The 11196-nt window shown below is 47.0% G+C and overlaps 1 protein-coding gene across 1 annotated transcript in view; it reads right to left on the bottom strand.

Annotated features, from left to right (window-relative positions):
* Positions 1-515: 515 nt before the first annotated feature.
* Positions 516-11196, bottom strand: part of LOC110178289 (uncharacterized) — a 52473-nt gene continuing 41792 nt past the window's right edge. The window contains exons 4-9 of the mRNA XM_086828605.1: positions 10762-11013; positions 9200-9522; positions 6292-6397; positions 5512-6168; positions 2786-3269; positions 516-1425 (exon numbers count right to left, since the gene is read on the bottom strand). Coding sequence (XP_086684731.1) covers positions 729-1425; positions 2786-3269; positions 5512-6168; positions 6292-6397; positions 9200-9522; positions 10762-11013 — 2519 coding nt within the window. The 3' untranslated portion in view covers positions 516-728. The remainder of the gene's footprint in view (positions 1426-2785; positions 3270-5511; positions 6169-6291; positions 6398-9199; positions 9523-10761; positions 11014-11196) is intronic.

The following is an 11196-nucleotide window of genomic DNA, read 5'->3' as shown; positions in this document are numbered from 1 at the left end:
GTGGCACTTTGAAATTTATGCGCCACTCCGGGCACACTTTGTATGCGCCCAATGCCTCGGAAAGATGATGAACGTTCGAAGTTTTGGGACGTGGTGTGTGTGTGTGTCTCTCTCTGACTTTTTGGGAACAATGTTTAACCTTAGCCTGGGTGAGGTCTGTTACTGCTTTGCATGAAACTCGAAACGCGAGGGGTATGAGCGCCCAGGTATCATGATTATTATGCCTCGCTCCCCCAATTTTTTTGTTTGGCGGAAACATTTCAGTGGGGGGAATTCTTAGGCGGAATTAAGATAAATATAAATGCCATTTTCCTTTGGATTTTTATGGCAGCCATAATATATGCTAATGTGATTAGGTTACACATAATTCAGGAGCTGCAAACTTTAGCTGAGTTGCCTAACTTTTCGAAATTAGTCTGGACATGTCCTTCGATATCTGATATTTGCCAAAAATATTTGGCAATGCCAGAAACGTTTGTAAGTCCCGGTATCCAATTACCTTGAGAGCAGAGAAATTTCCAAAATTCCAAAAATTCCGTTTATTTACACAAATTCTGTTGAATTTCTGACAACATACGAGTTCCCATTATTTCGCTAGGCAGACAAATGTACACAGAGATGGGCTAGTTTTTTGTTTTTGGGTTAATTACATAGTACACTTATCTTAGGATGACTCAAGCAATCGGATTGTAGATTAAGTTCGATCAAAGGATCAGGATAGTGCGGCATTATCCCTCCCTGCGGGCCAGCTTCAGTCGCACGGCAATGCGCTTGCATTTCCACATCAGTTGCGTCTCCAGGATGCTAAAGGACATGGCCACCAGGACAAGTCCTAGAAGCAGATAGGCGCAGCAGGCATACAACTGCAGCTCTGGCCCATTGAAGCTCCGGGCGGGCACAAAGTCACCATAGCCGATCGTCGAGAGGGTGACGAAGCAGAAGTAGGCTCCATCCACCAGCGACCAGTTCTCCCACAGCGCAAAGATCACGGTGCCCACACAGATGTAGCACATTAGGATGAGCAGCACCAGACTGATGGGCACCTGCCGCTCCGTCTCCTCGCCCTCGTCCTCGGAGTCGTCTGCCCCCTCGCGGCAATCCTCCGACTCGCTGTGGCAGTGGTAACGTAGTTTCTTCAACACAAACTGCTCGCTTCCATGCTGCATGTACTCCTCGTCGTCGGAGGTCTCCGTATTATTGGCCGTGCTGTCGTAGAGGGCTCCGGAGGCGTGCCTTTGACAGCGTCTCGTCAGTAGCAAGGTCTTCCGATTTAGCGGCTGCAAAGAGTGCCTATTGAAGCCGGCGACACCAGCGGAGGCGGTACGGGAATGGTTACCCTGGCTGGACTTTTCGCCAGCGTCCTGGGGCACGCTCAACGGACTGGCTATCAGCGGGACTCGAGAGGGCGTGCCGTGCGGGCAGTTGCTGTGAAATGGAAAAAAAAGAACATGGATGGACAATAAATATTTATGCGGGAGCTGACCATAAAATAAATCAATTAGGCATAAAAAGCAAACCCCAAAGCAACCTCGGGCCATAAAACCCAAATAGCTGCTGCTGCCCGCACAGTCCTGTCCAATCAATAAGGCATAAAACTGACGGTGCGTATACGTGTTTTTTTAGCTGGTCAGGAACACGGTGCGTATGCGTTATATTAGTATAACTAAGCTGGGATGGCCAGGGATTAAAGTTGGGCAGAGCCGAAGAACATTACGAACTTGGTTTGTATTTTAGGAAACTATTTGTAAAGTTCTTGTTTTAATAATGTTGCAAGACTTCCTCCTTTATAAGAGAAACAGGTAGTTAAGTCTGCATTTAACTTCCAAATTCAAAGCAATTCAGAGAGTCACAAGTCCCAAAACTGAGTCTGATTTGATTGACAATCGGAATACCTCTTGGATTGCAACTAACAAGGGTCTCGACAACCTCCTGCAACAGTGCCCCCAGGGATTGCTCGTTGGCCAGCCAAACAGCACTCTCAATCCCTAGAGTTCACTCTGTCAAACCAATTTGCCGAACATTTATTGAACTTGGCCAACAGGCCCTCGGGGGACTAGTAGCTCGCAGCTAGAAGGAGCTCTCGGCTGGGCAAACACCGCCTCGAGTTGCACTTGAGGAGCGATTGGCTGTCTGGGCCCGGGAAACTACTTCCGATTTTGGGCAGCGATCAATAAGGACAACCATCACGTGTGCACATATTTACCTAAGACAAGACTGGGCTGGGAAAAGTAAAGGATGGGAATGGGGATGGGCCAGCAACAGCAGCAGTCGAGATTAATTGACCCGATTCATTGCGAGTGAGTGCACAGCTCGGCTTACAATTAATTACAGACAAGGCTGAAACTGAAGAGGGTATGTATATATATAGCTTTATATATATCATATGTATAGTATATAACCCCGACTGGGGCACCCCGCGACGCGTGCCCAGGTTCACTGTCAAAATTAATTACCAGATGCTACCGCCACTGCGTTTTTATTAAATAAAATTCTCAAAATGTGCGCTCGAAAAAGAAGGAAAACCATCCTCCTCCTCATGGCCCTCGGCACTCTGGCTGAAAATGGCCAGAAAAGGGCAAGGGTGGAGGCTGAACTGGAGCGCAGTGGAGACAGCCACCGCAGGCGGGGAATCCGCAAGGCTGTTGCAGTGTGCATCATGCAAATTCTGAAGTGTTGATTTAAAACCTGACTGGCAGCGAAAAGTTTGCTGATGGAATTAAATTATCGGGTTTCGTTGCAGCTTAAAGGCTATGCACCAGATTCACCTAAACTCTGTTATACACACCTCAAACGCTCCCTCTCCTGCTCATCCTCGTCCTCCATGATGTCCACCGTGGCCGTGGAATTGGCGCTCAACAGAGCCGACAGTGTGGCCGCTGCCGAGGAGGCCTGTGCTGCAGTGGCTCCTGGCTGTGACGTGGCTGCTGCTCCTCCACAAACACCTGCGGCCATAAAACTGTTATCGGACAGTGTGGCTCCAACGCCTGCTCCCCTGCCCGTAGCCGTAGTGGGTGCTGTTCCAGCTCCTCCTGTTGCCGGTGCTCCTGCCTTAATGCCTGCTGACAGTTGTGGGCTTGTTGCTGCGGCCGTATAGGTTAACAATGGTGTTGCTGCGGTGCCTGTTGCTGCCGCTGTTGCTGCTCCTGCGGCTGGTGGCAATAAATCATGCCTGCCGGATAAATCCGGTGATCCCGTACCCGTTCCGCAATCCATCAGTGCATTGATCTCGTGTGGCAGCGGTTTCGTCACGAACTTGGCCCGTCGCACAGCTGCAATGGAAATGAAATTAAATAGTTAATGATTTATTAAAAAATGTACATTGCAATAATAACATTAACCAGAAAACATTGTTCCGCATAATGTTGGCCCACAAAAAAAAAAAAAACGTTTCCGCACAAATTGGCAAAACAACTTCCGCCAGCTGCCACACACGGTTAGATTATCCCGTTAGCCTGTTAGTTCCGCCGGAAGTGGCAGTGGCAGCAGCGGAAGGAGCCCCAAAACAGCGGGGGGAAAAGTGTGTGTAGAAAAACCGGAAAAGTTGTGCATTTAGCCAGAACGACAGAGGGGCCACTGCTCCGGAATGATTTGCTTTGCATTTTCAAAGTTCGCCGAACAAAATGCAACAATGTGGCGGACGAAGCGTTCCGGATTCTCATTCCGATTCCCATTCCAAAACGTAAAAGTTTGGCGTTAACTTTCATTAGCGGCTGCCAGTGGCAGCCAGTGGAGTAGGGATGTGGGGGTGTGGGGATGTGGGTATTTCGGGTTATCCGGATGTCAGAGGGGCATTAAACCATCTGTCGGCGGGCACACAGTGCAACGAGCACAGTGGCACAATTGTCAAGGACACAATACACTCACTAAACGTAGTTAATTATTCAGAGTATTTCGGGATAAAAATGGAAATAATTACGAAATAAGTGCAATTAGAGGGGTTCATGGAATTGTTCCTTTTTTAGGTAACCTTTTTCTACTTTAGACTATTTTATAATATATTATCTTGTGAAATTATAAATAAGCAATTTGAATATAAAGTTCAATATGAATTTTTCTAAAATATAATAACTCGTAATGGGAATCCATATTTAATACAGTTTTTGAATTAGTTCGAAGCTTAAGGTATTTTATTATATATTATTATATCTACATATAACCACTATTGAAAACTCCTAGTTTAACCCACTAGCCATTGTGGAAACGGAAGGAAGCGCTCGTCTTTCACATTGGAGCTGTCGCCAGGACACTGGCGAAGCGCGGAGTGGAATGGTCTGCTCCGGACATGGCCAATTTGAAAATATTTACTTAAACTTGGACACCGCATGGAAGCGGACAGAGGGCGAGTAAATGCACAAAGACATTCATTAGTGTGCAGGGACATATAGTGTATACTCTACATATACTATATATACTCGCAGGAAAGTCACTTTGGCCCTGCGGTCACACGTTGCAGCAACTTTGGCAGTGCTTTAATGGTGCGGTGCGCCACGGTTTCGGACTCCGTGGCAGCTATTGGGAGCTACGGAGCTCTGTGTCCTCCTGATGTCCGGGTGTCAGTGGCAGACAATTAACATGCATAATGAAATCAATTTTAAGGGGAGAGAGAGCGACAAATGGCCGAGTTCCACGCTAGATTTCCCTGGGAAATTAAGCGAAATCTTTTGACAAAGCAAGTCACGTGCCGCCGCCTTAACGACAAGCAAGCGTTAACTTTAATGAGTTTTGCATGCGTTGCACAAGGCAAGGAGAGCCGAGATGGCTGTCAAGTCCTGTCTCCTTTATGCCAAGTCATCATTATCGTCAATAAAACTGTCGCACATGTCGAAAGTTGCCTCAAGTGCATGTTGTCCTTGTGCTTACTGCTCTCTCTCTCTCTACCTCTGTCGTTTGTTGTTGCTGTTGCCAATGTCCTGGCATGTCAAGCAGCACAAGTTGAAAAGTTTTAATGCCGTCCCACCGCCTACTTGGGTGAAGTACGTCTGCTTAACTCTGTCATTTTAACACGCCGCCGCTTCCTGCAAGCTGCTCCTGATGATGACGACGATGATGTTGCCATTGCCGCCCCCAAATTGTTATATAATTGAAAGCGTAAATGAGAGAGAGGAAGGGAGGAGAAGCTCCCGACGACAACGGGGCGTATGATTGATTGATTACAGTTCGGTTTTGTTTCGGGACTCAGGTTAAGCCAATGCTGTCACCAGAACATTCTCGGTTTCAACATGCCAACAAAGCTGGCACAAATTGCTCATCCAATTAAATTCAATTTTCCTTTGTTCGATTTATGCATATTTACCACTATCATTAGCACTCATTAACAATTCCAAATTATAGCAAAATTGAATCAAGTCATTTGTGGATGTTGGTGAATGTTCCAGCTTTGTAACTTCAAATTTCAGAATATTATACTTGTAAGTCCAAAAACCCCTGAATATCAATTGAAATCTTCTCACTTTTGACATCCTTTTCGTCATATTGTTTCGGCAATAAAGAAATCTCAATTTCAATACTCACCAGGGACATTCCCCGTCTGATAAGCCGGCGGCGGTGGCAATGTGATGGCTTCCAGAGTCGCGGCTTCCGCGGATGAATCCTGTAGTCCCGAGGCCAGCACTCGATGCTTGCCGGAAGCGGGCTGCAAGTGTATTGTGTGATACTTGACCAGCGGCTGTTGACCAAGTGCTGTCCCCGATGCCGTTGCATTTCCCAAAGGATTGGCCATCGTTGTCGCCATCGGATTCGCAGCGAGATGATGGCCATGGGCCAGGGTGTGGGTGTGGGCGGGACTTCCAGGCGCCGATGGGGCAAACGGAAAGTAAATCGTTGCAGTCGCGGGCGCATAACAATTGGGCGGCACTGTCAGCGGCATTCGCAGCATGCTGCTGGGCACAGCAACGAAATTCTGTTGCAGTTGCTGATGTTGCTGCTGATGCTGCTGCTGCAGCTGATGGTGTTGTCGCGGGAGAGTTGCTGTCGATAATTGCTGCTGCTGCTGCTGCTGCGGTGCGTATTTCAGCAATGCGCTGCCCGTTGTCGTTGTCATTAGCATGACATCCGGCTGTTGCTGCTGCTGCTGCTGCTGCAACTGCAACTGCTGCTGCAACTGCTGCTGCTGCTGTTGTTGGTAAAACTGCTGCTGCTGATTCAAGTTGCGCAACAATTGACAGGCATCTGCTGACCGCATGGCATGTCAGGGCATAAAAGAAAACGAACAGAGACATGTTAAAGATGATTAACGACTTGCAATTGTGCTGACAATACAATTAGCATGCGAACAAAGGGCGCAGGACTCACCTTCCCCCTTGTCCGGCGGCACTTTTCCCTTTTGGCCATACTCGAGGCAGTCATTCAGGCTCGTCTCACTGTTGGCCGCATCGTATTTGCAGCCCTTGCAGTTGGCCTATTGAAAGAAAAATGAAGCGGAAATGTAAGCCACTTTAGTGTAAATTAAAGGTTATAGCATAAAAATTAAGTAAGACCCCCAAACACATTCCCCCAAACCCTATTCCTCTGCCTAATCAAAGGATAATTCGCAGCTATCATCGTAGTAAAGTTTTCAAGCCTTTCCTTATATGGCCCACACTGCGGCTACTTGACGTGACATGGGGGCTTGTCAATAAAACACGCAATTTGCATGCTCAATCCCGGGCTTTCTTGGGCACCAAAACTAATGTCATCATGCTCGTGGTTCCCCCCATGGAAAGCTGTTTGCGGCCAGACCCATGCCTGGCGTATATCGTGTGCGTTGCGGTTCTGTGGCATCATCATCATCAAATGCCAGAGCAAATCTAATGGACACACACACGCAAACGGGCGAGGGAAATACCAAATGCGAGATGCGAAATGGGAACTGTCTCCCTGTTAGTCTTGCGGTCTGAGCCTCCCCCCGTTGCGGCATGTGCGCCATGATAATTGCAAAAGACGATGGCAAAGGCCAAATTGCCGAAATGCCGAGAGCCAAAAGGCCAAAAGCCAAAGCCAAAATGGCAGCAGTCAACACGAGGGCGATAATAATTCAACCCATGACTGGACATCCCCAGAGCCGTTTGCAATCTGCCGACAGGCCGCCTTATCAATTGCCAGCCGCATCCTTGTGGTCCTTATGCGGCAAGCAGGCCCTTGGGTCCTCCTCCTGCAAAGATTGGATACAGAGCCTTAATGAGTTGTTGAATGCAACAACCAGTCGAAACAAGCCATCACAATCACCAACGCAAATCCCAGGCTAGGCAAATGCAAAAATCCTGTTCAACAAGTCGCAGCCGGTTTGATTTCCTAAAAGGAATCCAATGCTTATTCTCTTCCTCTCTCTCGAGTGCCGTCGAACACGGCAAGTAGATTACTCCACTCGAGCGTGGAGAATGCGGAAAAGTTTTTAGTTTCCCTCCGTGCTGCAGCTTCGATTCCGCGAGCACATTCCCGGGCCATTTCCACGTGATATCTGAATGGCCGGCATCCGAATCAATTAGGGCCAAAAGTGCCGGAAATGAGAAGTTATTGCATGCCTTCGGAGTGCAAACTTTTCCACCGCCGCACTAAAGTGGCTCGCACTCATTTCAATTTACTTGGCGCACGAACAGAGGGTGGGAGCGGGGGGAAAAATTAAATTTATGCCGCCGCCATAGCCGCCGTTGCCCTTTTGACCCGACTCAAAAGTTTTCGCAACTCTTAAAGTCTCGAAAGGTGGGGAGCTCGGGAGCAGGAGGCAACTCTTAAAGAGTCCACTTTTCAAGTTTGACGCGAGCCATGGACAAAGTTGGCGTGGAGTTCATTAAAAGTGTCGAGCGGAGTTTGCTTGCATAGAGTGTCCAGCCAGTAAATGTTAATTTATGAAATGAATTATTTTTGTTTCCGTTCACCCCTCGACCCGAATAACAAACATTCGATCGAACTGGGCCCTCGGCCACCGCAAAATCACTTATTTATTTATTGAATCCTCGTTTGTCCCCCCGCTCAGCCATAAATTGCCAATTAAACAGAAATTTGTGCAGGCAAAACAAACAGCACGACGAGTGGCCGCAATTGCAAAAAAGCACAGCGAAAGCCAAACAAACCAAATAACTCTTAAAGCTTTAAAAAATCGTTTCCGAATACATGAAAAAGCAGGAGCAGGCCAGAAGCAGAAATGTCATTACGGAGGGACCAGCAAATCACTTACAAAACTTATGCACGAATGCACAAAACATGCAAACAAAATAAATACAAACACAAATAGCATAAAAAACAAAAAATGTAAAGGCTTCGAGCCACCTAGTCAGAGTTTTGATATCCTAAAAAATTATTTATAATGTATACAACAGCAGAGCAAATAAAAACGCAATAAACCAGGGGAAAAACAGAACGTGAAACCGACCCCAAAACCGGATGGAAAGCGAAAACAGTCTGCAGTTTGGAAGACCTAGAAAGTACAGGGTTTTCGTTGGGAAAAAATAAACAAAAAGGGCAAAAAGAAAAGTTCTTTGTTGTTGTTTTGGCCCAAATCAATTACAAACTTTCAGTTTGCGTTAATAGAAATCCCGAACGGATACCAGCAGCTCAGCAGCGACCGGGAATGGATGTGTTTTTTGAATCCACTTAAAAGGCTTCTGCTGTCGTAATTAAAACTGAAATTTCGAAATTCAAGCCCTGGCTGCAGTTTGATGTGCGAAATGCGAGCCGAAATCAAAAAGAACAATAAGCCAAGAGAGGGATACTCGAGTCCTGCGTAATCAATGACTTCGCATCACATCCCTGCCGGACTTGGGAGCTTAGGAGCACCCATTTCCATACATCTGCGTGGAGTTTCGCCAAAGTGAAACTGTCGCCGCTGGAAAAAGTTTTGGGGCTGGTGGAAAAACTACAAGCGAAACACTTAGTGAGTAGTGGAGAAAAGTTCATGCGTAAAACAGCGGCCCAGAGAGTAGCCAGCGAAAGTTTTTCCCCGTCATCGCCGTTGCCGCCAACTTTGGACACACGAAACAATGTCGAAAGTTTACTTTAAACCGAAGTGGAGAGCACTTTTCTCTCTTATATTTTTCAGCTTTTTCGTTTGGCTAACTTCACAACAGGCAACCGTTGCAGCTGGAGGGGACTACGCTTTTCCTTCAGGCCATCGAATTAGGATCTATAAAAGTGTCCTCGCTGATGGACTGCAGCTGTTGCTGCTGTTGCTGCGGCTGCTGTTGCTGCGCTCGCTTAAATAATATCAATCATACGCCATGCTTACCCCCATGCCAGCTGACAGACGTCGCTTTGTGCCCTTCTCCTTCTCCTTGTCCCGACTCGCCTTGGCTGTCGACGTTGTCATCGCGGTGACACTGGCTGTCGGAGTGGTGGCCACCGCCGATGATTTCCTCCTGCTCCGTTGGCTCCGGTGGTGGTGATGCTGCTGCAGCTGGCAGCAGAGACGCACGTAGGTGCACTGCAGGGCATCGGCGAGCAGGGCTCCCAGGCTGGACAGGCACATCAGCATCAGGGGGACGCCCACCAGGGCGTAGAAGATGGTCGCCAGCTTGCCGGCGGCGGTGCGCGGCGTCAGGCTGCCGTGACCTGCAAGAGCAAGGGTATCATCCGGATCGGAGTGTATCTCTGGGTTAGTGCATAAAAATGGCAAGCACGAACGGGCTAATATAATTGCATGTACTTTTAATCGGATGGGAATGGGCAAATAAGAGAGAGAAATGGGACAGGTCCTTGGGGTTAGCAGCATATGGATTTATTTTAAAGTTCCTTAAATGTAAACATAACGTTAAAGGAAACTAACATTGAAAAGCTAATGTTTATATAGCTTTGCAGTTTGCAAATGAATTATGGGATCTCTAAATATTCGCATTCTTTGTATTCATTTATCGTTATTTTTATAAGCCAATTTTGTCGTGTAAATCAAAGTTTAAAAACCATAACAAAGTAAAAAATTTACAAATAAAGGTAACATGTTATATTTTACGAGTTTAACAAGAATTTAAGTTAACGTAATAAAGAAATGTTATTAACTTATGTGTTTTATACTTTATTTTCATGATTTCTACAACTTAAAACTTAAACTTAATTCAAGTTAAGCCAAAGCACAAGTCTTCAAAATGAAATTTAAAGCTATAAAACACCCCCACCAGATGGTCACTTCTCCGTATAAATCTACCAATTAACCCAGATATAATGTACTAACACTGGACATTCCAAGCACTCATTATGACCCTAATATTTACCATTTAAACAAACTTATTGTTTGGCCACAACAATGTCCACAATAAATCGGTTTAGCGACACATTTGAGTAGCTTATCTACGACTATTCCAAGGGACTTTTGTCCCCCTAAAGAACATGGAACGTTGTTAAAGTTAAAGACCCTGAGATATAGTTAATTTGTAACAACACAAGGCTGTGGCCCCCGCCAGGGCCCATCACTTAGCATATGCAAATATTTTGTCTCGGCCTACGGGTCGTATACACAATGCGTCTGATGTTCCACGACTCCCACGACTCCTCGGGCAGCTCTCTCTTTGGTGCTGGCTTAGTTTGCACTAGAAGGCGTTGTGATGTCGAGGTCTATTTGTCCTTGCCCTTCGCCCCCCGCAAAGTAAATATTTGCTGGCCACAGCACGAGTTGTGGGAAATGCCCGAAAATCATAATAAGCAGTATGGCGGACAGAGTCCCAGGATAAACACTAAACATAAATCCGAACGGCTTAGTTGTGGCAGTGAAAGTGCGGAAACGGAAACGGAAATGGAAAGGGGATGGGACAGGAAACAGGGAACAGGGAAGAGAAACGGAGCCAGAACGGAACTCACCAATTGTCGTTATCACAGTGACCGAGTAGAGCAATGCCTCGCTAAATGTCCAGCTCTGCGAGTCGCCGGCATCATAGCCAAAATGGCCCAGAGCGCTGGCACTGCCACCTTGGAAATGGACTCCTCCGCCGTTGCCGCCTAAAGAGCCACCGGATCCTTGGCGCGTGGCTGCCACAATGGAGCCCTCGAAGCGACGCAGCTGCTCGTGGACCAGCATCGTCCAATTGCGTTCGTACAGCACGTTGAGTTTCTCTAGGGGAGACAAAAAAAAAGAAAAATAAAACCGAAAATGGAAGGTTAGCTCGGTTGGAGAATCCTCGAGAATGCGACCAAGTGCCCTTTCCGTAATTATGCAATTTCATGCCAAGTGCAGTGATAACCCCTGACATCATTCGACCTCCCATCGACACGGGCGACAAGTGCCGACAAATCGGA

Source organism: Drosophila serrata, unplaced genomic scaffold, assembly GCF_035046125.1.
Source record: "Drosophila serrata isolate PLE 108 unplaced genomic scaffold, ASM3504612v1 contig_184, whole genome shotgun sequence".
Taxonomy (NCBI): Eukaryota; Metazoa; Arthropoda; class Insecta; order Diptera; family Drosophilidae; genus Drosophila; species Drosophila serrata.
Note: the sequence above shows the minus strand (reverse complement) of the source record. Positions and strands in the feature narration are given on the sequence as shown.